Source organism: Pseudophryne corroboree, chromosome 2, assembly GCF_028390025.1.
Source record: "Pseudophryne corroboree isolate aPseCor3 chromosome 2, aPseCor3.hap2, whole genome shotgun sequence".
NCBI lineage: Eukaryota > Metazoa > Chordata > Amphibia > Anura > Myobatrachidae > Pseudophryne > Pseudophryne corroboree.
In genome coordinates this window covers 796696972-796722820 of record NC_086445.1, presented here as the reverse complement: position 1 = coordinate 796722820, position 25849 = coordinate 796696972, and the positions used below count along the sequence as shown (strand labels likewise).

The 25849-nt window shown below is 47.1% G+C and overlaps 1 protein-coding gene across 1 annotated transcript in view; it reads right to left on the bottom strand.

Moving 5' to 3' along the window:
- ATP6AP2 (ATPase H+ transporting accessory protein 2) overlaps positions 1 to 23339 on the bottom strand; it is a 44331-nt gene extending 20992 nt beyond the window's left edge. Inside the window, exons 1-2 of the mRNA XM_063955589.1 lie at positions 23148 to 23339; positions 7813 to 7940 (exon numbers count right to left, since the gene is read on the bottom strand). Coding sequence (XP_063811659.1) covers positions 7813 to 7940; positions 23148 to 23190 — 171 coding nt within the window. The 5' untranslated portion in view covers positions 23191 to 23339. The remainder of the gene's footprint in view (positions 1 to 7812; positions 7941 to 23147) is intronic.
- Between the last annotated feature and the right edge of the window lie 2510 nt (positions 23340 to 25849).

Below are 25849 nucleotides of genomic sequence, written 5' to 3'. Positions count from 1 at the left end.
ACAGGCAAATAGCAAATCCCTATCAGACCGGCAATGTATCAGTAGCTAAGCTGAGCTAGTGGAAAGGACACATAGTGGTTGTGTCCGATCCCTTCCTAACGATCGTTTCGCATCTGCTTCATCATAGGAAGAAGTTCCTATGATGAAGCAGATGCGAAACGATCGTTAGGAAGGGATCGGACACAACCACTATGTGTCCTTTCCACTAGCTCAGCTTAGCTACTGATACATTGCCGGTCTGATAGGGATTTGCTATTTGCCTGTGTGAAATAATGCTGCTCTCATAGCGGAGCTAACTGTATGCACGTCGCTTTGAAAACAGCCCTCTGACCACACTGAGTCACGCGGGATCTCTCACACATGAGAGCCGCGGTCAGCGGCTGCCAGCGGGTACACGCGGCGCTGGAGAGCCGAATATAATAGGGCTGCGTTTAGCAGTCACGAAGTGTGGGGGCATTATTGATGTTAACACACATATAATAGTATGTACAAAACGTGTGCATACCAGAGCGATTGGCAGCTGATTGGGAATATGAATGGGAATAAGGATGTTTCTCTATTATAGATGAGCATGAATACAGGGCACTATACTACATAAGGAAAAGCTATATATTTGTTCATCATACAAAACGCATACCCCACAGCTTAAAGGGAATAAAAGCTGTATGGGATATATATGAATGTGTCACTAAACCTGTTATATCTTACACATGTGCAAGTGACTGGTGCATACAAATAAATTAATTAATGTGAATTCAACCACACCGAATAAGAGCACTGTGATTCTGATAATAAAAGAACCACTCTCATGACAATAGGTGCACTGAAAAACCTAATGGAATGTGATACATCCTGCTAATATGTCACATATGTGTATAATGGATATTGATGCATGGTGGAACAAATAAGGTATATTGACATATGAAATAAAGTGCCCTGAACACCATCTGTCTCATATATGGAGAGCAGCAGTACACGGATAATTATTCCAAGAATATTGAGTCCCTAATAAACAGTAACAGACACGTTAAGGATGAGTTACCACTGTAGTATGAACAGTTAGTGATGCGCACACTGCTGACATGGAATAAAAGTAAAATACTGGTGGTGTAATGAAATTCTAATAGGAGTCATCCTTGATAGATACAAAAGTATCAGTATCAGACATAAGGCAACTAGTATTGCTACAAACATTGCAACACTGTATAGACACTGGAGACAGTGAGGAAACATAAAAGCAACTACAGTGGCTAAGCTTTTTAAATTCACTTTAATATTTTCACAACTTTATTCACATGCACCATATTTCGCCCATGTTTTTATACATCCTAATAAAAGTTAAATTTTAGAATTTGTGGTCATCTATCATGACGGATATTTGACTTTAAGATAATATTACAGTCCGAGTGTGCCCAATACAAGGAATCTTTTCGTTCTCTTTTGACCTCCTATAGGCTAGAAAACCATGTATGCACATAAAAGTATAAATACATCTCTCTATCTGAGATTAGGACAGTGCTTATTCTATGGAGAAAAGACCTACACTAATTTCCTGCTCAATTTCTAATACATTATCCATGCATTGTGTTACAACACGGATCACTATGCCACAGAGCACTAATAGGATTTTAATTACCTACCGGTAAATCCTTTTCTCGTAGTCCATAAGGGATATTGGGGAGATTTAGTACGATGGGGTATAGAGGGGGTCCAAAGGAGCCAGTGCACTTTAAATTTCTTCACTGGGTGTGTTGGCTCCTCCCCTCTATGCCCCCTCCCACAGGCAGTTATAGGTAAAATAGTGCCCGAAGGAGAAAGGACATATATGAGAAAAGGAACATAACAAGGAATGGTGAGATTAATATACTAGCACACCACCAACATACAACAACCAGCAGCAGCAGCTGGTAACAAGAACAGGTAACCACATAAAAGAGAACCTGCAGAAAAGTCAACGTACTGGTGCGGGCGCCCAATATCCCTTGTGGACTACGAGAAAAGGATGTTCCAGGTGGGTAATTAAAATCCTATTTTCTCTAGCATCCATAAAGGATATTGTGGAGATTTAGTACAAATGGGATGTCCCAAAGCTTCCAGAACGGGCGGGAATGTGCGGAGACTGCTGCTGCACCGCCTGCCCAAACTGGGAATCCTCTTTGGACAGGGTATGAAACTTGTAGAACTTAACAAAAGTGTTCTTCCCCGACCAGGCAGCAGCTCGGCACAGTTGCAAGGCCGAGACTCCACGGGCAGCCGCCCAGGAAGAGCCCACCGATCTTGTAGAGTGGGCCTTCAGAGACTTAGGAACAGGTAAGGCTGCCAACACATAGGCATGTTGGATAGTAAGCCTAAGCCAATGAGCAATGGACTGCTTTGAAGCAGGACGACCCTTTTTCTGCGCATCATAGAGCACGAACAAGGAATCCATCTTTCTAATCCGAACCGTTCGCTTGACATAGACCTTCAAGGCTCGCACAGCATCCAATGTCTCCGGAGGAGCAGAAGTGCAGAACCACAATAGGTTGATTCAAGTAGAACGCAGAGACAACCTTCATCAGGAACTGCTGCCTAGTCCTGAGCTCCGCTCTGTCCTCGTAAAAGACCAAGTACGGACTTTTACACGATAAGGCCCACAATTCTGAGACACGCCTAGCAGAAGCCAGGGCCAGTAACATCACCGTCTTCCACGTGAGGTACTTGTCTTCTACCGTCATCAGTGGTTCAAACCAGGAGGACTGTAGAAATTCCAACACCACATTCAAATCCCAGGGTTCCGTAAGCGGCACAAAACGAGGTTGTATGTGGAGTACCCCTTGCAAGAAAGTCTGAACTTCTGGCAACACTGCCAATTTCTTCTGAAAGAAAATTGAGAGAGCTGAAATCTGGACCTTAATAGAACCCAGACGTAAGCCCTTATCTACACCAGCCTGCAGGAAACGGCCCAAGTGGAACTCTGCAGGCGGAAACGTGCATTCCTCGCACCAAGAGACATATCTTCTCCAGAGATAATAGTGTTTTAACGTCACAGGTTTCCTGGCCTGAACCATGGTAGCAGTAACCTTTTTGGAAAGGCCCTTGTGAGCTAGGATGTTCCGCTCAACCTCCATGCCGTCAAACGAAGTCACCGTAAGTCCGGGTAGACGAACGGTCCTTGTTGAAGAAGATCGCTTCTTAGTGGTAGATGCCAAGGGTCTTCGGCGGACATGTCCAGAAGATCTGTGTACCACGCCCTCTGAGGCCAATCCGGGGCAATCAGAATTGCCTGGACTCCTTGGATTTGTGATGCGCTTGAGCACCCATTGGAGCAACGGAATCGGAGGAAACAGGAAGACCAGCCGGTAAGGCGAAGGCGATGTCAGTGCACCCACTGCGCTCGCCTGAGGGTCCCTGGTTCGTGAGCAATACCAGTGAAGCTTCTTGTTGAGTCGAGAAGCCATCATGTCTAGCTGTGAGCAGCCCCACCGGTGGATGATCTGCTGGATCACCTGATGGTGGAGTCCCCACTCCCCCGGGTGGAGATCGTGACGACTCAGGAAGTTCGCTTCCCAGTTGTCCACACCCGGAATGAACATTACTCTTGCATTTCTTTTCGCCCAGAGGGGTATCTTTGACACCTCTCGCATGCAGGCTCTGCTTTTTGTCCCTCCTTGCCGATTGATGTATGCCACTGCTGTGGCGTTGTCTGACTGAACTTGGATCGCGTGATCCGTGAGCAGAGGAGAGGCCTGAAGCAGAGCATTGTAGATCGCCCAAAGTTCCAGAATGTTGATCGGAAGGAGGCCTTCGTGGGCTGACCACCTGCCCTGGAACTATGCCCCTTGGGTGACAGCACCCCATCCTCGCAGCCTCTCATCAGTCGTGAGGAGGGTCCAATCATGAATCCCGGAACTCCGGCCTTCCAGGAGATTGGAGGACTGCAGCCACCACATGAGGGAAATCCTAGCTTGAGGTGACAGCCAAATCATCCGATGCATCTGTAGATGTTATCCTGACTACTTGCTCTGGAGATCCAATTGAAATCTTCTGGCATGGAGCCTCCCATATTGGATCGCCTCGTATGAGGCGACCATCTTCCCCAACAATCTGATGCAAAGATGGATGGATACTCGAGCAGGTCGGAGCACCATGCAGACCATCTTCTGAAGTGTTCTCGCCTTGTCCTCCGGGAGGAACACCTTCTGGGCCACCGTATCCAGTAACATCCCCAGGAACAGGAGCTGCTGAGTCGGCTCCAAGTGGGACTTCTGTAGATTGAGAATCCACCCATGGCGTGACAGAAGTTGGATAGTGTGGTCGATATGGAGCAATAAAAGCTCCCTAGATCTTGCTTTTATCAGAAGATCATCCAGGTAAGGGACAACATTGACCCCCTGGACCCGGAGTTGTAACATCATCTCCGCCATCACCTTTGTGAATACCCTTGGAGCCGTGGACAGGCCAAAGGGTAGTGCCTGGAACGGTTAGTGATCGTCCAGTAGGGCAAACCTCAGATAAGCCTGATGAGGTGGCCAAACTGGATTATGAAGGTAGGCGTCCTTGAGATCCAAGGAAACCAGGAATTCCTGTTCTTCCAAGCCCGCAATCACTGCCCTCAGGGATTCCATTTTGAACTTGAAAACCTTTAGGTAAGGATTCAAGGACTTTAGATTCAAAATGGGCTGTACCGAACCATCCGGCTTTGGTACCACAAACAGGTTGGAGTAATAACCCCTGCCTCATTGTGGTATTGACACTGGAACAATGACGTGGGACTGGACCAACTTTCGGATGGCCTGTTGCAACATAACTTGCATAACCTCGAAAGCTGGCAAGCTTGATTTGAAAAATCGTTGATGAGGAGCACCGTCGAACTCCAGCTTGCAGCCCTGAGAAGTGAGGTCCCTTACCCAGGTAACCTGGCAGGAGCTTTCCCAGATGCAGCTGAAGTGGCGCAGTTGAGCTCCCACCTCGAGATCTCCTCGGGGGGTGTGGGCACCGTCATGCTGAGGACTTAGCGGAAGCAGAACTGGTGCTCTGTTCCAGAGTACCGGTGGTTGCAGGTCTTTTTGACTTACCTCTGGTGCCTCTATTCGCATTGGAGGCTCCTCTGGCCCTAAATCGAAATCTGTTAGACCGAAAGGACTGAACAGGCGGCCCCGGGTAGGAACGCCTAGCCGGCGGAGCCCCAGAGATGAGAAACGTGGATTTCCCAGCAGTGACTTTGGAAATCCACGTATCCAACTCAACCCCAAAGAGCCATTCCCCAGAAAAGGGGAGGGATTCGACACTGTGCTTTGAGTCTGCGTTCGCTATCCACTGACAATCACAAAGCTTTATGCGCCGACACTGCCATGGCAGAAGTCTTAGCATTAATATTCCCCATCTCCTTGAGCGAGTCACACAGGACGAGTGTAGTGTCCTGAATGTGCTTGAGGAGAGTCACCATAATGACCAGAGGCATCGCCCCAGAGAGGCCCTCCTGAATTTGAGTAGCCCACGTATGAATGGCATGGGTCATTCAGCAACCTATGTAAATAGATTTGAGTGTAGTCTCTATCTTTCTGTCACCAGGATCCTCCATGGTAAAGGAACCCGGGGCAAGCAACACGGCCTTTTTGGACAGTCGAGATACCGATCCGTCAACCCCCGGGGGTTCATCACAGAATTTCCTACCTTCAGGAGCAAATCGGAAAGTGCGCAAAAACTTTTTTGACACTTGCCATTTTTTGTCAGGATTTTTCCAGGCCAACTTGAATAGGTCATCAATCTCTGCAAAATCAGGGAAAGTGACATTAGGCTTGTTTTGTGTAAAGAAAAACGACTGCTGTGACGCAGAGTTCCCTAGAGGAAGCTTTAACATGTCCCGTATAGCCAGAATGAGGGGTTCAATACCCTGAGCAGAATCGGAATCTCCACTAATGGGATCCAAATCCTCCCCATCCTTCTGTGGACCTGCATGAGAGATGGAGGGCTGCGTTACATCTGCCCTAGCAGCTAAGTCCGCAACAGCCTGTTGAAGTAGCTGAGTTTTCTGAACATTAGCAGTGAGTTGTGATGACATATCAGACATCATAGTTTTAAGAGCCCCTAGCCAGGAGGGCTCTAATCCCTCTCCCCAGCCCCTTCACTGATTTGTGACGATTGGCTGCATTGTTCACATGAAACAGAATCAATAGATAAGGGAAAGAATCTGGTGTGGCATACACTACAGAGTTTGTGTTTAACCATGTTTACAGTAATCACAATGACATACACACAGACAGTAATACTTGTCAAGCCTACCCTTACTGTATGTGAGAGGAGACACACAGTGAAAGACACCAGCACACCCCTAGCTGCACAGCAATAGTGAGGTAGTCAGCTAACTATATCAAAGTGAAACACTAGTAATTTCTGTCCTGTAGACGACACAGATTGTGCACAATAGCAGCTCCCCCCCCCCTCTCAGGGTGCCGGTGCTACAGTGATTATTATACTGGCAATGTCTCCTATCATTCTTAAAAACATCACACAAGTGCTAGTTTAAGCCATCTTGAGCCAGTTTACACAGGGGGGTGGCGGGGCGGCTTTAGCGGGCCCCCCCCAGGAGGGTCCCATATGCCGCGCCTGCGTTCAGCCACACTTTGAACCGGGGGACCCCCCTAGCGGGGCCCACGGCTTGTGCTCACCACAGACGTCACCTTCAGGCATATGTTAGAGGTGTGCGGTGTGCTGCGATTGCGACAGTGAAGGCGCAGTGCCCCGCTGAACAAACAACTCTCAGGACGGTGGTCCTGCAGCTTGGTAGCAGCTTTGACACCTCGCAAGGCTGGTGACTGTCCCCCCACCCTAACTCCCACAGTCCAGGTACGATGTTGCCCAAACAGCATACCGAAGATAATAAAAGTTTAAAAGAAATTGAAGAAAACTCTCTGGAGCTCCAGAGTGTGCATCCTCTCCTGAGTGCACTTTTTTCTAAACTGCCTGTGGGAGGGGGCAAAGAGGGGAGGAGCCAACAAACCCAGTGAAGAAATTTAAAGTGCACCTTTGGACCCCGTCTATACCCCATCGTACTAAGGTGGTCATTCAGAGTTGATCGCACGTAGCAACTTTTTGCTGCTCGTGCGTTCAACTTGACGCTGCCTATGGGGGAGTGTATTTTAGCATAGCAGGGCTGCGAACACTTGTGCAGCCCTGCTATGCTAAAAAAGTTTCACACAAAACAAGACCAGCCCTGCAGCTACTTACCCTACCTACTGTGCGACGGATCCAGCAATGCAGGTCACAGCTTTGACGTCAGACATCCGTCCTCCGTTTGCCTGAACACGCCTGCGTTTTTCTTACCACTCCCCGAAAATGGCTGGAAACTGTGAGTATCTGCCCCGGAACGTCTCCCGCCTGTCCATCTTCTTGCGATCGCCGCTGCGATCACATTTGTTGTTGGCGGCGGTGTTGCCCGGTGACGATCGTCACCAGGCAATGAAGCACGTGTGCAATGTGTCCGCCGAGCATGCGCATTTCCGACCCGTTCACACCACAGCGAATAACTGCTGCGTGCGAACGGGTCGGAATGACCCCCTAAGTCTCCCCAATATCCCTTATGGATGTTAGAGAAAAGATGTCAGTGCCATGGCCGCACAGCATGTGCACAGTGTCAACGAGCAACAAAATACTTTTCATGAATCCATGTTTAGTCATTTAAAAATGGATTTTTCTAAATAGTCCTTATTTATGATCATACTGTAGTAATAGTGAATATTCCTGAACAACTGATGTTAGATCAGTAGCATTAGAAAAATAAACATAACACTACAGTGGTATGGGGTTTCTGACCCATCAATGTTAGATACTCACTTCTTCTACAGAGAAGCCCATGGTCAATGCAATGACATCAGGAATGCGCTCTCCGGGAATTGGCCAACTTCCTTCATTGAAGATTTGATTTTGGGGGGACTTCAAGACACTGAAGTCAGCAGTTGAAACTAGGAAGAAATTACAAAGTAATATTAATATTTAGGTTCTGCATTAGATGGCACTGTATACTCCTAATTTACATAGGGTGTTCCATTGTGGGGATTTGTGTGTCTCTCCAATGTCTTACTTCATTTGTATTATCTTTTTTTTTATCCAACCCTAGTAGCTGCATTGTTATATATAATATGGGCCTTGTAAGTGATTGCCCCTTTAAAAAAACGTCCGAGTTCAGCCGGCATCCTGCACGGCCGCCGAACTCAGGCGGCATTACATAAGTAAAAAAAAAAAAAAAAGGCCACACAAACACCACATGCTAGTAGCACCTTAACAGGGACGTGCAGTCAGGGGAGGCAGTGCCTCCCCTGTCATAATGATTAAAATAATAAAAATAAGAATTTACTTACCGATAATTCTATTTCTCATAGTCCGTAGTGGATGCTGGGGACTCCGAAAGGACCATGGGGAATAGCGGCTCCGCAGGAGACTGGGCACAAAAGTAAAAAGCTCTAGGACTACCTGGTGTGCACTGGCTCCTCCCCCCATGACCCCCCTCCAAGCCCCAGTTAGGATACTGTGCCCGGACGAGCGTACACAATAAGGAAGGATTTTGAATCCCGGGTAAGACTCTTACCAGCCACACCAATCACACCGTACAACTTGTGATCTGAACCCAGTTAACAGCATGATAACAGAAGGAGCCTCTGAAAAGATGGCTCACAACAACAATAACCCGATTTTTGTAACAATAACTATGTACAAGTAATGCAGACAATCCGCACTTGGGATGGGCGCCCAGCATCCACTACGGACTATGAGAAATAGAATTATCGGTAAGTAAATTCTTATTTTCTCTAACGTCCTAGTGGATGCTGGGGACTCCGAAAGGACCATGGGGATTATACCAAAGCTCCCAAACGGGCGGGAGAGTGCGGATGACTCTGCAGCACCGAATGAGAGAACTCCAGGTCCTCCTCAGCCAGGGTATCAAATTTGTAGAATTTAGCAAACGTGTTTGCCCCTGACCAAGTAGCTGCTCGGCAAAGTTGTAAAGCCGAGACCCCTCGGGCAGCCGCCCAAGATGAGCCCACTTTCCTTGTGGAATGGGCTTTTACAGATTTTGGCTGTGGCAGGCCTGCCACAGAATGTGCAAGCTGAATTGTACTACAAATCCAACGAGCAATAGTCTGCTTAGAAGCAGGAGCACCCAGCTTGTTGGGTGCATACAGGATAAACAGCGAGTCAGATTTTCTGACTCCAGCCGTCCTGGAAACATATATTTTCAGGGCCCTGACTACGTCCAGTAACTTGGAATCCTCCAAGTCCCTAGTAGCCGCAGGCACCACAATAGGCTGGTTTAAGTGAAATGCTGAAACCACCTTAGGGAGAAATTGAGGACGAGTCCTCAATTCTGCCCTGTCCGTATGAAAAATTAGATAAGGGCTTTTATAGGATAAAGCCGCCAATTCTGAAACACGCCTGGCTGAAGCCAGGGCTAACAGCATTACCACTTTCCATGTGAGATATTTTAAGTCCACAGTGGTGAGTGGTTCAAACCAATGTGATTTTAGGAACCCCAAAACTACATTGAGATCCCAAGGTGCCACTGGAGGCACAAAAGGAGGCTGTATATGCAGTACTCCCTTGACAAAAGTCTGAACTTCAGGAACAGAAGCTAGTTCTTTTTGGAAGAATATTGACAGGGCCGAAATTTGAACCTTAATGGACCCTAATTTTAGGCCCATAGACAGTCCTGTTTGCAGGAAATGCAGGAATCGACCCAGTTGAAATTCCTCTGTAGGGGCCTTCCTGGCCTCGCACCACGCAACATATTTTCGCCAAATACGGTGATAATGTTGTACGGTCACATCCTTCCTGGCTTTGATCAGGGTAGGGATGACTTCATCCGGAATGCCTTTTTCCTTCAGGATCCGGGGTTCAACCGCCATGCCGTCAAACGCAGCCGCGGTAAGTCTTGGAACAGACATGGTCCCTGCTGGAGCAGGTCCTTTCTTAGAGGTAGAGGCCACGGGTCTTCCGTGAGCATCTCTTGAATTTCCGGGTACCAAGTCCTTCTTGGCCAATCCGGAGCCACGAGTATAGTCTTTACTCCTCTCCTTCTTATGATTCTCAGTACTTTTGGTATGAGAGGAAGAGGAGGGAACACATACACTGACTGGTACACCCACGGTGTTACCAGAGCGTCCACAGCTATTGCCTGAGGGTCCCTTGACCTGGCGCAATATCTGTCCAGTTTTTTGTTGAGGCGGGACGCCATCATGTCCACCTTTGGTTTTTCCCAATGGTTCACAATCATGTGGAAGACTTCTGGGTGAAGTCCCCACTCCCCCGGGTGAAGATCGTGTCTGCTGAGGAAGTCTGCTTCCCAGTTGTCCACTCCCGGAATGAACACTGCTGACAGTGCTATCACATGATTTTCCGCCCAGCGAAGAATCCTTGCCACTTCCGTCATTGCCCTCCTGCTTCTCGTGCCGCCCTGTCTGTTTACGTGGGCGACTGCCGTGATGTTGTCCGACTGGATCAACACCGGCTGACCCTGAAGCAGAGGTCTTGCCTGACTTAGGGCATTGTAAATAGCCCTGAGTTCCAGGATATTTATGTGAAGTGACGTTTCCATGCTTGACCACAAGCCCTGGAAATTTCTTCCCTGTGTGACTGCTCCCCAGCCCCTCAGGCTGGCATCCGTGGTCACCAGGACCCAATCCTGAATGCCGAATCTGCGGCCCTCTAGGAGATGAGCACTCTGTAACCACCACAGGAGAGACACCCTTGTCCTTGGAGACAGGGTTATCCGCTGATGCATTTGAAGATGCGATCCGGACCATTTGTCCAGCAGATCCCACTGAAAAGTTCTTGCGTGGAATCTGCCGAATGGAATCGCTTCGTAAGAAGCCACCATCTTTCCCAGGACCCTTGTGCATTGATGTACTGACACTTGGCCTGGTCTTAGGAGGTTCCTGACTAGGTCGGATAACTCCCTGGCTTTCTCTTCCGGGAGAAACACCTTTTTCTGTACTGTGTCCAGAATCATTCCTAGGAACAGCAGACGTGTCGTCGGAATCAGCTGCGATTTTGGAATATTTAGAATCCATCCGTGCTGTCGTAGTACTACTTGAGATAGTGCTACTCCGACCTCTAACTGTTCTCTGGACCTTGCCCTTATCAGGAGATCGTCCAAGTAAGGGATAATTAAGACGCCTTTTCTTCGAAGAAGAATCATCATTTCGGCCATTACCTTGGTAAAGACCCGGGGTGCCGTGGACAATCCAAACGGCAGCGTCTGAAACTGATAGTGACAGTTCTGTACCACAAACCTGAGGTACCCTTGGTGAGAAGGGCAAATTGGGACATGGAGGTAAGCATCTTTGATGTCCAGAGACACCATATAGTCCCCTTCTTCCAGGTTCGCTATCACTGCTCTGAGTGACTCCATCTTGAACTTGAACCTTTGTATGTAAGTGTTCAAGGATTTCAGATTTAAAATGGGTCTCACCGAGCCGTCCGGCTTCGGTACCACAAACAGCGTGGAATAATACCCCTTTCCCTGTTGTAGGAGGGGTACCTTGATTATCACTTGCTGGGAATACAGCTTGTGAATGGCTTCCAATACCGCCTCCCTGTCGGGGGGAGACGTTGGTAAAGCAGACTTCAGGAACCGGCGAGGGGGGAGACGTCTCGAACTCCAATTTGTACCCCTGAGATACTACCTGCAGGATCCAGGGGTCCACTTGCGAGTGAGCCCACTGCGCGCTGAAATTCTTGAGACGGGCCCCCACCGTGCCTGAGTCCGCTTGTAAGGCCCCAGCGTCATGCTGAGGACTTGGCAGAAGCGGGGGAGGGCTTCTGTTCGTGGGAAGAGGCTGTCTGCTGCAGTCTTTTTCCCCTTCCTCTGCCCCGGGGCAGACATGAGTGGCCTTTTGCCCGCTTACCCTTATGGGGACGAAAGGACTGAGCCTGAAAAGACGGTATCTTTTTCTGCTGTGAGGTGACTTGGGGTAAAAAGGTGGATTTTCCAGCCGTTGCCGTGGCCACCAGGTCCGATAGACCGACCCCAAATAACTCCTCCCCTTTATACGGCAATACTTCCATATGCCGTTTGGAATCCGCATCACCTGACCACTGTCGCGTCCATAACCCTCTTCTGGCAGAAATGGACATCGCACTTACTCTTGATGCCAGAGTGCTAATATCCCTCTGTGCATCACGCATATATAGAAATGCATCCTTTAAATGCTCTATAGTCAATAATATATTGTCCCTGTCCAGGGTATCAATATTTTCAGTCAGGGAATCCGACCAAGCCACCCCAGCACTGCACATCCAGGCTGAGGCGATTGCTGGTCGCAGTATAATACCAGTATGTGTGTATATACTTTTTAGGATATTTTCCAGCTTCCTATCAGCTGGTTCCTTGAGGGCGGCCGTATCAGGAGACGGTAACGCCACTTGTTTTGATAAGCGTGTGAGCGCCTTATCCACTCTAGGGGGTGTTTCCCAACGCGCCCTAACCTCTGGCGGGAAAGGGTATAATGCCAATAATTTTTTAGAAATTAGCAGTTTTTTATCGGGGGAAACCCACGCTTCATCACACACCTCATTTAATTCATCTGATTCAGGAAAAACTACGGGTAGTTTTTTCACAACCCACATAATACCCTTTTTTGTGGTACTTGTAGTATCAGAAATGTTCAAAACCTCCTTCATTGCCGTGATCATGTAACGTGTGGCCCTACTGGAAAATACGTTTGTTTCCTCACCGTCGACACTGGAGTCAGTGTCCGTGTCAGTATCGACCTGAGGTAACGGGCGTTTTATAGCCCCTGACGGTGTTTGAGACGCCTGTACAGGTATTAACTGATTTGCCGGCTGTCTCATGTCGTCAACAGTCTTTTGTAAAGTGCCGACACTATCACGTAATTCTTTCCATAAGACCATCAAGTCAGGTGTCGACTCCCTAGGGGGTGACATCACTAACACAGGCAATTGCTCCGCCTCCACACCATTTTCCTCCTCATACATGTCGACACAGCATACCGACACACAGCACACACACAGGGAATGCTCTGATAGAGGACAGGACCCCACTAGCCCTTTGGGGAGACAGAGGGAGAGTTTGCCAGCACACACCAGAGCGCTATATATATACAGGGATAACCTTATATAAGTGTTTTTCCCTAATATAGCTGCTGTATATATTAATATGCCAATTTAGTGCCCCCCCTCTCTTGTTTTACCCTGTTTCTGTAGTGCAGGACTGCAGGGGAGAGTCAGGGAGCCTTCCTCCAACGGAGCTGTGAGAAAAAATGGCGCCAGTGTGCTGAGGAGATAGGCCGCCGTGAAGGGGGCGGAGCCTTTCTCCCGCTTTTTAATGGAAAAATTGGCAGGGGTTAAATGCATCCATATAGCCCAGGAGCTATATGTGATGTATTTTTTGCCAAACAAAAGGTTTTTTATTGCGTCTCAGGGCACCCCCCCCAGCGCCCTGCACCCTCAGTGACCGGAGTGTGATGTGTGCTGAGAGCAATGGCGCACAGCTGCGGTGCTGTGCGCTACCTTATTGAAGACAGGACGTCTTCTGCCGCCGATTTTCCGGACCTCTTCACTCTTCTGGCTCTGTAAGGGGGCCGGCGGCGTGGCTCCGGGACCCATCCATGGCTGGGCCTGTGATCGTCCCTCTGGAGCTAATGTCCAGTAGCCTAAGAAGCCCAATCCACTCTGCACGCAGGTGAGTTTGCTTCTTCTCCCCTTAGTCCCTCGGTGCAGTGAGCCTGTTGCCAGCAGGTCTCACTGAAAATAAAAAACCTACTTTAAACTTTTACACTAAGCAGCTCAGGAGAGCCCCTTAGCCTGCACCCGTCTCGTTCGGGCACAAAAATCTAACTGGGGCTTGGAGGGGGGTCATGGGGGGAGGAGCCAGTGCACACCAGGTAGTCCTAGAGCTTTTTACTTTTGTGCCCAGTCTCCTGCGGAGCCGCTATTCCCCATGGTCCTTTCGGAGTCCCCAGCATCCACTAGGACGTTAGAGAAAAGAAGATATTTATAACAGAGTCTGTGATAAATATCTTCATTTGTTATTTTAATAATGTCCCCCCCGTAAAAATGATGGGCTGGGAGGCAGCGGGAGAGGTGCCTCTTGCTGCTAACATTAAAGTACGGCCAGCAGGGGGAAAGCCCATTGAAAAAGAATGGGAAAGCAGCACCTTTACTGGTGCCTCAATGACAGGGGCGTGCATTCAGCCCCGATGAATGCACGCCCCTGTCAGTCCCCCAGATGTGATTGGCCCAGCGGATCCAGTGCTGTATCCGCTGTCAAATCAGTAGTGAGCCCCCTTCCCGGCTGCAGCAGGCGCTGTGGGCTGTGTGGGCACCCACTGCAGCCGGCGCCGCTGACTGACACTAGAGGTCATAATTGACCCCCTAGTGTCTGAGCGGCGGTACTATGGGAGAGACGTCGTGAGTCATGACGTCTCTCCCATAGTAGAGAGGAGCCAGCGGACGGAGACGGAGGACAGCGCAGCCGGAGCGATAAGTATTGTGTGTTGTGTGTGTATTTTTTTTTTTTTATGTGTGTTTTTTTTCTGGCACAGCGACTGGGGGCACAACTACAAGGGGCACAGCAACTGGCAGCACAGCTACAAGGGGCACAGCAACTGGGGGCACAGCAACTGGGGGCGCCTGCTCCATCCTCCCAGCCAGCAGCAGCACTCTCCCCTGTCTGTGCTAACGTCTTCCCGCATCAGTGAGTGCATAATATTCATTCATATCTCTCTCTCTCCTCCTGTGGATTACTTCGTTTGTAAGTATAATTTTCATTTTTACAGGTAACCCTATTGGATTCTACATGGACAAGTGGACGTGATCGGTGTGGGATGTAAGCAAGTATGTGTGAGTGTGTAAGAGTGTTTTAATACATTTTTACTTTCACAGTGTGTGTTTGGGTTTTTATTTGGGTATTTTTTTTGTTGTAGAACTATAGGTACCAGCGGGCCCGTTATTTCTCCGCATGCTGGTACTTGAGGTTCTCCAAGTACCATCAAGCGGGGGAGGCTTGCTGGGCCTTGTAGTTCCACAACAACAAAAGAAAAGAAAAAAAAAAATATATATATATATATATATATATATATATATATATATATATATATATATATATATATATATATATATATATATTTTTTTTTTTTTTTACACACTTATGGCTAGCAGCCCGGCACCCACCGCGCAGGGGTGCTGGGGACAGCCTTGGGCTTTACCCCTGGCCCTTGGGTGCCTGGAGTGGGGGGACCCCTTGATTTAAGGGGTCCCCACTCCTCCAGGGAACCCCGGCCAGGAGTGACTAGTTGGGGGGGGGGGGGGTAATGCCACAGCCGCAGGGACCTACATAAATGTGTCCCCCGGCTGTGGCATTATGTCCCTGGCTAGTGGAGCCTGGTGCTGGTTTTAAAAATACGGGGGACCCCTACATCTTTTGTCCCCCGTATTTTTGGAACCAGGACCGGTCTAAGAGCCCGGTGCTGGTTGTCTAAATACGGGGAACCCCTGTCCAATTTTTTCCCAGTATTTAAACAACCAGGACCGGCTCAAAGAGCCCGAGGCTGGTTATGCTTAGGAGGGGGGACCTCACGCATTTTTTATTTTATTTTTTTAACCCATTCAGACCCTTCTCCATTAAGTTAATGGAAGCCCTGGACAACAAAATTGCATTCATGTCCTCCTCCCACTCCCTTCCCAAACACTAATTTAAAAAAAAAAATTCTATACAAATGTACAATATATCACAAGTATGATGAGCAGGCAGGCAGCGGGCATTGGACTGAGATGCAAATTAGTGGCGGAGGGCTGGGTCAGTTGATGGTGGGCAAGTATGTAAGCCATTGGCGGTGGCAGCGGTCTTCGGCTCAGAGGCAGTAGCGGGCATTGGCTCGGTGGCGGTTGGGGTCATCGGCAGGATCCGGCGAACATTATGGCTGTAGTGCCTCACCAGCCACTGACCTCACCGCACGCCATTGCACTTTAATAATAAAGTTTGTATTTATAACATAACACATTTATTTTTGTTACTTGCTAAAGGCCCGTACACACTGGCCGAATGATCGGCCGTTCTATTGAACTGCCAATATATCGCGGGTCCGTCAGCCAGTGTGTATGGGCGATGTCTGTGAACTCCATCGTTCACAGACATATCGCGTCGGCCCTGCAGCACAGCCGACAGCCAATATATCTACCGATCTATTGGCGCATCGCTGTGTGTGTACGGACGACCAGCCAACTGCCTGTACACAAGCTGCGGCAGCCGGCGGTGACTGACAGCTGAATTGGGTGGGCAGTTCATGACGTCAGTCCCCGACGGATCGGGCAATGTGTGTGCACAGCACACTGCCGATCCCTCCATAGATATATCTGCAGATATATCTATCAGTGTGTACCCACCATTAGAACCAAAAGTATCCCAAAATAATGTACTGCCCATTGTCTAGTCCAGAAAACCTATTAATCAGAGAAAGCACTTTTCAGGTAGGAAACCATTATATAAAATTAACAATTTTATGTACTTAATAATATATATGTTCAGGTGGGTACACACTTACCGATAAAGTAAATGATGTAGCTCAGGAAGGGCAAAATGAGCGACATCATTTACCATATCGACTAGTGTGTACGCTGCCCAACGACGAGCGATGCGCGGCCCCGCAGGTGGTTAATGACCCTCGCTGTTGGCCGTGCATGCAGCTCAATTTGGACTGTCGTCCAAAAACTGCAAGCACGGTCCGTCCGCAGCGTGACATCACGAGCGATATCGTTTTCATATCGCTCAGTGCGTACGCACTGCCAACGACTGCCCCGGCAGGGAAGGGAACACACTAGGCGATGTCCTATTCAATAGACACCAGTAGAATAGGTGTTCCAGCTGGTTATATTATAGGGACATAGAAATATACGTGTTTTGGTTTTCAAGCGCGAAGACTTGTATGATGCCAATTTTTGTGCACTATACTAATTTGACACCAGTGGGTATGAGAATTCAGCGCTGATCATATAAAGCAGCTATACAGCATGAATTTATCAGAGATAAGACAGATCTTCCCTTTCTGGTGTAAACCTGCTACTGTAGGTCCCACTTGACCGAATCAATATATTTACTGTACACACATAAGCCTGCTCCTTCAGACCTCACACTGTGCTTACACACAACACAGACAATATGCCAACTGCAAACAGACAGCTTTATAGTCAACAAAAGCCCTCAATGACAATACATTATTACAAGCTGTACCTGAAAAATCTTGTCTGCAGCAAAAACCTGAGTGGGTGTTTATTATAGTCAGATAAAAGATCCATCATATGGACTTACATTCACCAAGTTCAAATATATTTTGGGATTTTATATACTGCCATCAATCAGATACTAACATATTAACACTTTCCCTAGTTTTGTACTGCCGTCAACTATTGAAATGCTCTTCTATCCGTGTTTTCTGCCTATAAACTTCCCCTATGTACCACTACCCACTAATTCCAAAATGAGACCAAAGGAATTATCCATTATTTGCTCCCACTCTGAAGGAACAAACTCATTCCTTGTTACTGTATTCACATTATGTACCCAGCGTGACATTGTTAGGATCGGGACCTAGCAGGGTGCCAGCATCGGTAACTGCATACACACATGCCGATGGCGGCAGCAACAAGTGACGGCGCGGCCATGCTGCATTCAGTAGCATGGAAATCGCTAGCGACAGCCCCAGATCTTCTTGCATGTACAAAAGATCCGAGGCTGGCACTAGCGACCTGTGTGCGCATCGCCATCACGATAGTGTGTACACAGAGCATTTTTAAAAAGATTTGTTGTTCCGATTGATCGAAAAGGCCAAATCATTTAAAATCGTTTAAAGTCCCTAGACAATAGATCAGATTTCCTTTGCCTCTCAGCAATGTCAGTGGAAGGGTACTAGGCATCCCTCTGAAACTAGCTCCACCCCGTAAATGCTGCCACTCCCTTAGGTCCAAAACTCCTGTCCCACCATTACAGTATGGGACTGATTAAGGGCCTAATTCTGAGTTTCACACACACCGGTTTCTGCTGAGTTTTGCAAGACGTGTACTTAGGCATTTCTCGGAACTGCAGGGCTAATCAGAGCAGCTTGGGACTCCACTTGCAGACAATGGGGTGTAATTTGGGCGGCACTGGGGTGCTCTCACTGAACACGTCTGCTGTGGACGTGTAAACAGAATTGCAGCCTACTCCGATGTAAGTGCAAGCAGTGTGTTGCTACTCCACACATACAATTACTAGTTTATAAAATGAGAGGTTGCAATGCACAGAGGGTGTACATGCAAATACACAAACATCACAGCCACATGATAGAGACCACAGTTATGACAGTTCTTAAACACTTCATGCTATAAATAGTATCATTGTAGTGGTACCTAGTTTAGATACAAGTGAATTGTAATATTTAAAAGAAACAAGTGTATCAGCATCATACGATTATTTTACACATAACTAATTATTTAAATTCCCTAAAAGAACACACACCTTGCTTAGGCAAGTGATGAAGCTGATGACATGCCGGACAAATAACACTAAATAGGTACAGTAACAAGCGCGACAACACAAAATAACTGAACTATACATAGCCAACCAGTCAACCGTTGCTCGAAATAGAGCAAAAAAAAAAAAGTTGCACACCGCCCACTCAATGCTTTTTCTATGTAGAAAAATAAATAAATCACAACTATGAAGTGTTATTCCTCAACAACCTGACTACATCAAAATTCTGCAACCTTATTGCACATCTACATCACACACACTATCGAATGACACCTGAACCATCAAAATCGGTCTCATTTCGGAGTAGTTGCTCTCACAACACAAATTACTTAGCCGATTAAATATTTATATTATATTAAAAATTGCTCCTTAGATGGATGTTACAACCCACCAAAATAGGACATTAAATAATACCCCTTTCACACCGCAGCTTTAACCCGGTAAATTGACGATTTTTAAGACTTCCAAAACGGTTCTAGCCCGGTGTGAAAGGGCCACCTTGAATTTATAGTTTTCAAAATACCAGTATTTTGAAACGGTTAAAAAGCAGGGTCCTACACGGTTCAGACCCGTTTCATTGTGCAGTGTGAAAGGCTCAGAAACGGTATTTCCAAGCCACAGAAGGTGATAGGCTGTCTCCATGTGTGATGTCATCAGGCAGAAGCAGGAAATAAACTGGAAGAAACACATGAGAGTGAAGAAGCATTTTATTATATAGAATACAGTTTGAAATGGCAAATTGGAGTGATGAGGAGGTTAGGGAGCTGCTTAGGATCAGAGGGGAAGAAGAAATATGTAGACAAATCACTGGGACAGTGAAGGATGCAGTAATCTACAAAACCATGATAAAGATGCTTGAAGCTGCTGGGTTCCATCGTATGACTAGCCAAATTATTAATAATTAATTAATAAATTATTAATAATGTGTGGGCCAGAAAAGTCCATTTATAATGACAACCACTGTTTTCTATGGGTGAAACGGGTTCAGTGTGAAAGGTACCAAAACGGTAATGTAATGGTAATATACTGGTTACAACATGCGATGTGAAGGGGGTTTAACTGCTCAGCCCCGTTTAAAGAACCGTTTCAAAAGCAGGGTTTGCGATGTGAAAGCAGCATAAAGGTCTGTCCTAAAGCCTGTGTACAAAGCAAGTGTTTACCTTGTTGCCAAGCTCGAGAGTTCTTTTAAATATATATATATTCCTTTTATATTTTCTTTTTTTCCACAAGGTAGGCTATACAGTATTTGGGAACGGTTATCCAGAATGCTGGGGACTGATCACAGAACAGAAGAGGAATGTACCTCATATGTCCCTTACAAATTGTGCCAAACAGGCCCTCTTTGCGCCCCATGTCCCAAGGGACTCAGACGCATATCTTTTCACTTAAAATGTGTATGTTATTTATTATAAAACAATGGATGCGACAGTACTACTTTGCTAGATTAAGAGGGTACACACAGAGAGATGTTTGCTTAATTTCTAGGTAGAAATTAGGCACGGACCACTCCGTGTACATGTCCCATAACGATGTACGGTCCCGCACGTCACGATCGATGACTCTAGATTGGCATGCCAAATTTAGTCAGATCGCTCACTTCACCGCTGGGTGGTGAGCAGTCCGTCCGTCCCGACCCACCGCTCACTCAGCAAACATCGCGCAGTGTCCTGAGATGACTGCAGAGCATTCTGTGCTAGATCACTCAGCACACATCACTGTGACACATTGCTACGTGTGTAGCCCGCTTTACACTGATCATTTTGTTGTGCAACTTAGTCTGAATCTGTATACCAAGTACTACAATGCAGCAACCACGTTTTGTTTTATTCTCACACTAAAAGGGCCGTACTGACGGGGAGATTTCCCCAGAGATGTGTGCTGAGCGGTCTAGCACAGACCGCTCAGCACACATCTCTCCCCCCACTCAGCACAGCGTGATGTGCTGAGCAAAGGGGAAGGCCGCTCATTTCAGCCAGCGGTGAAATGAACGACCTGCTAGATTGCACCGGCGATAGCGATGTGCGGGACCGCATACAGCTGTCGCCGGCACCCCTACACGCGGAGCGATGTTCAGCTAATTTCTAAGTAGCCTAGTCAGATTGCTTAGATATTAGCTGAACATCGCTCCATATGTACCCCCCCTTTAGATCTGTTCTGCTTCATCTGCAACTTTGAAAGTGTTTAATTCACGTGCAGTTAGTCACAGCCTAGTATCTCTAGTACCCTTTGAGTGGTGTTTCGCTGTGCCTGCTATATGAATAAAACAGGATATTATACACCAATTAGAGCGCCTACATCTCATATCATATGGCGTATTGAGGCCAATTGTATGAGGACACATCTTTTCGCCTAAAATACAGTAAGCTCCACAGTGACTGCAAGAAGTGGCATATTTTGATCATGTGAGTATGACACTATCAACTCGTGATACAGTACTCTAATGTTCCTGGTCAGAAATGTTTTCATTGCTAAACATATTCTCTAATGCTTCACTACTTTTACGATGAGGAACATAGGATGGGAGGGGAAGTAGCATAAACTAGAACCATTTTTCCATACTTCTAAAAACAAATGAAAGACGGAAAAATTAAGATATCTGAAATGAGTGGCTTACAATAATAATTAACTATCCCAGAAACCTATCATAAAGTCCTAAAATAAAGAAAGATAATAATAATTGAACACCATGGTTTGGTGATAGACATTATAAAGTGCTTATTCTCAATTATGGTCAGCAACTACATTTAATATGTTACAATGAAGGCTGCGTGGTTTAAATAATGTTCCAAATGCCAAGCATTACAGACAATAGGTGCACAGTTTAACAAGAAAATGCAGTCATGTGATGGAAATGCAATCACATGACCAGTAATTAGACTAATCACGGTCTACACAACAATATACGAAATAAGATTAACCAAAATATATATTACATACAATCTGTTCAACAGGTAATAGGGAATATAAATTTAGATTTGATGCATTTTCTTTGATTTGAGGATATGTACAATCAGATGTACATACCTGTATAACCTTGGCATTTAAAAAAAATATTTGTTTTTATTGGCACTTTGGTAAAAAGGTATTCCTACTAATTTACTATTGTGCATTTTTAGTTTTTATATCTGAATATTATGCTCAGTTAATCTCTCAGACTATTGATAATAAAACTGGCTATCAGACAATAATATAAAATTGAGCATACATGGATAACACAAAGCTAACACTAAAACTGAGAATACACTATCCAATAATCTGGAAGATTATCTGTCAAATCTGGCTGGTTGGAATGAAAATCTGGGAATGGATGAGAGCAAATGGCAATCAACTGCTCCCAAACACTGGAAAACAGACAACCTGTTGTTCAGACAGATTGGTCAAACAAAGGATTTAACTAATTTGTATGAATGACAATTTTTGTCCAATTTCAGTGTTTGGGAGCAAATAGTCGATTATCATTTGCTCTCATCCATTACCAGATTTTCATTCCAACCAGCCAGATCTGGCAGATATTCTGCCAGATAATTGTACAGTGTATGCCCAGCATTAAGGTGTGTACACACGGTAAGATATTTTCTTCCGAATCTGACTATATAGTCAGAATCGGAAGAAAAGATAGTGCAGATCGCAAGGTGACAGTCACCTTGCGATCCCGATCCGATGCCGATGCGCGGCCCCGCGCGGTCGGCATCGGCAGAAAAAATAGGCTGTGCAGGCAAGTCAATCCTGGCTATCTCTATAGAAGAGATAGTCAGGATTGACATCGCACATAGCCAGCATCGCAAGCACACTCATTATGTGCTTGCGATACTGGCTAAGTGCCGACCCGGCCCCCTGTCGCACGGTGAGAATCAGATAAGTCCGAATCTCACCGTGTGTATGCACCCTTAGACCCTGACAGCGGCATTTCTAGAGAGGAGGGGACCCGTGTGCAGACTCCCTGTGTGGGCCCCTCCTCTCCTGTAGCAGTCACCGCCGCTGTCTGCGCTGAGACTCTGGCACAGTGCCAGAGTCTACAGCGCATGCACAGGCCTCCAAAAAATGTCCACCGCACCATCTTTCCGGAGTCCTGTGCATGCGCTGTGGACTCTGGCACTGTGCCAGTCTCTAGCGCTCAGTGCGCTAGCAGCGGCTAAGGGAGAGGAGGGGCCCCACACACAGTCACCGATGGACGCCGGAAAGGTAAGTATAGAAGAAATGGGTGCGGTGTGGGCCCCCTCTGTACTCAGGGGCCCATGTGCACCGCACACACTGCACCTATTATAGATACGCCAATGGTCACCCTGATCTCTCTACAGCTCTGATTTCCGCAGTGAGCCCAGGATTAGAGAACCATTAATCATGAGCAGCACAGGAGGGATCAGTGCTACACTCAGATGGTAAATGAAGAAGTAAATGCAGCTACTTCCCCTTTTAGCATGAGGGAAAATCCATAAGGCCACCAAATATAATGCACATTATAGTAAAGGTCACAATGACACCACAGCTGTGCAGCCCATGCACACAGGGCAGTCTACATACACAACATACAGAGGATGAGCGCAGTGTGTGCACGGACACTGGTGCCATCACCCCATGACGAGACAGTAGCAGACATGAGCAGCAGCATATTACTGCCTGGGGTGAGGAAGAGGCCGTTCCAGGTTACCTGCTAGGAGCGCAGCGAGGACGGGCAGCGCCGGACGCAGCATGGCCGCAGCTGATCGCACAGGTATACACAGCCGGTGACTAGAGATCCCAGGATGAGCCCTAGCACACAATGACTGTCTTCCTGGTGAACCGATGACCGAACGAGCATCAGCCAATCGGAATCCGCCCTAGTGCATAGCTCCGCCCTTGTCCACTCATGTGACTGTGAACCATACGGGGAGGGCGTCAGCGTGATTGACGTGTACAGTGTCCTCTTACAGCAAGGGCAATGGTGGGCAGGAAGTAAAATGGAGGTTCTGTTCCGTGAATGAAGAAATGCTGTTCTCCCAAGCTCCCTACTTAATTGCTGGGTCAGTTACCGTGGGCTGATTTAATCAAGCGATAAGGGGGTCTGTTCATGAAGCAATGAAAAGAGTAGAGAAAGGTACCAGTGGAGAAGTTACCCATAGCAACCAGTCAAGTTAATTCTGTAAAATGTAAGGGAGATGCGGATTGGTTGCCATGAGCAACTTCTCCACTGGTCTATTTCTCCCGTTTTCACTGCTTCATAAATTAACCCCAAGGTTTTGTTTTTCTTAAATATCAACAAGTCCAAAGGGCAGCAAGGCTGGACCGGATTAAGGTTTTGAATGAAGTCCTTCCCTGCTAAGCATAAATTGAATTTATTTCATTATGGAATAAGGCTGCAACATAACTAAATGTGGGAAAAGTGAAGCGCTGTGAATACTTTCCGGATGCACTATATAACCTTTTTTTCCCCCCAGAAGACTATGGGGTACATTTACTAAGCAGTGATAACAGCGGAGAAGTGAGCTAGTGGAGATATTTCCCCATTAACCAATCAGCAGCTCTGTATCATTTTATAGTATGCAAATTATAGCTGTTACTTCAGTGCTGATTGGTTGCAATGGGCAACTTCTCCACTGGCTCACTTCTCTGCTCTTATCACTGCTTAGTAAATATACCCCTATATCCTTACAACAGGATTTGATAGCATATTTCTGCAGCGGGGTACACTGGTATTCCACAGGGAATAACAGCGGGATGCAGAGTTGGATCTTGATCCGAGGCATCAATAGGCTAAAGCTTTGACTGTTCCCAGAATGCAATGCACCACCTCCAGGCACTGGAGCTCTGTTTGTAAGTTGGTGCCTGCAGTGCAGGGAGCTAACAGGTGGGGCTGCGCTAGGCAGCCCTACTAAGCTTTTTAAGAAGAAAGAAGACTTCAAGGGCCACAGCACAGGCATGTCAGGCTGACATTCTGTGTTGCGGCTCCACCTCCCCCAGTGGCGCTGCATACTCCCGCACCATGGTTGCCGGGTACTTGCAGCGGAGGCGCTCCGGTCATCAGGCACACATCACCGCTGCTGCTCTCCTGGATCGTGTGGCCACACTTCAGGGAGGAGGTAAGAGGGTCCCCCAGGTGGGACCTGCCGAAATCGCGATCCGATTGCGGTCCCAGGAGACGGACCGCGCCGCTAGCGTGGACACTGTGGCCGTGCAGGGACCCCACTATATCCACCAGGGCAGGGAGCACAGGTCGGATTTACAAAAATCCATTTGTTATAGGCTTCATAGTACCTGGTGGTGAAGTCCCGCAGAGGGGATAAGGCGCCGACCTGTAGCCCCTCCCCCAACTCCAGGCGCTATCCACAGCAGGTGTTCCCGCCCTGGAGCTGCATCTCTCTCTCTCCCTCACTCCCTGTCAGCGTTTGGGCACCATTTCACAGAGCTGCGCAGATCCTGGGACTGCTGGGCACTGTCTCCTCTGTAAAGCCGCCTGCCTCATCAGCGCTGTGCATTTACAGGACCCTTAAGTATTCTACATGTTTAGACAGCGTTGGTTAAAAACAAGTGCACTACTATATGTTTTGTTCATATGTTTGTAAATCCAGTCATAAGGACACAGACATGTGAGTTCACTGCTGTGCTGTTTATTCCATCACCAACTCCAGGCACAGTGCACATTGGACCACCCACTTCCCAGCATCCCCCTGGTCCCAGGGACCATCACTGAAGATTCAGGCTTACACATATTAGTAAGGGAGTGTCTACAAATATTAAGCATTCTAATACACTAACATCACATCCTCTTTTCTTTAAAGATAAGCCCTGTACGCTTCAATGCAACAATTAACAACGTCATATTAAGAACATCATCTAACACGTTTCAATGAGTCTCTCAGGTCTTCGTATTTCCCTTTTGGGTCTTTCATACACAGTCTGTGTTTCATCGACCATGTTGGACCTTTCTAGAATCGTGGTTTGTTCATCATTATCAGGATCATCATACATGTCAGATGAAGGGTATTCTTCAGTCATGTTGTCTTCATTATGGTTAGGTTGAGATCTTAAATCCACCCGATTTCTTCTTACTTCCGTTCCACGCTCTGTACGTATAGTATAAGATCTTGGTGCTACTTGTGCTTGCACAATACCTTTCTGCACCCAAATACCTTTCTCGTGATCTCTGAGACGGACTTGGTCACCCGATTTTAGATCAGATAAGCTTTTTGCTCGTCTGTCATGGAACAGTTTCTGTTTCGCCTGTTGACGTTCCTTACTCAGTCTGACCAACGCTGAGTTATGTGTATTAAGCAGTTCATCATGTATCGGGAGATTTGCTCTAATCCTCCTTCCCATCAGCATTTGTGCAGGAGAAAGTCCATTCTGTAAAGGTGTACTGCGGTAGATTAAAAG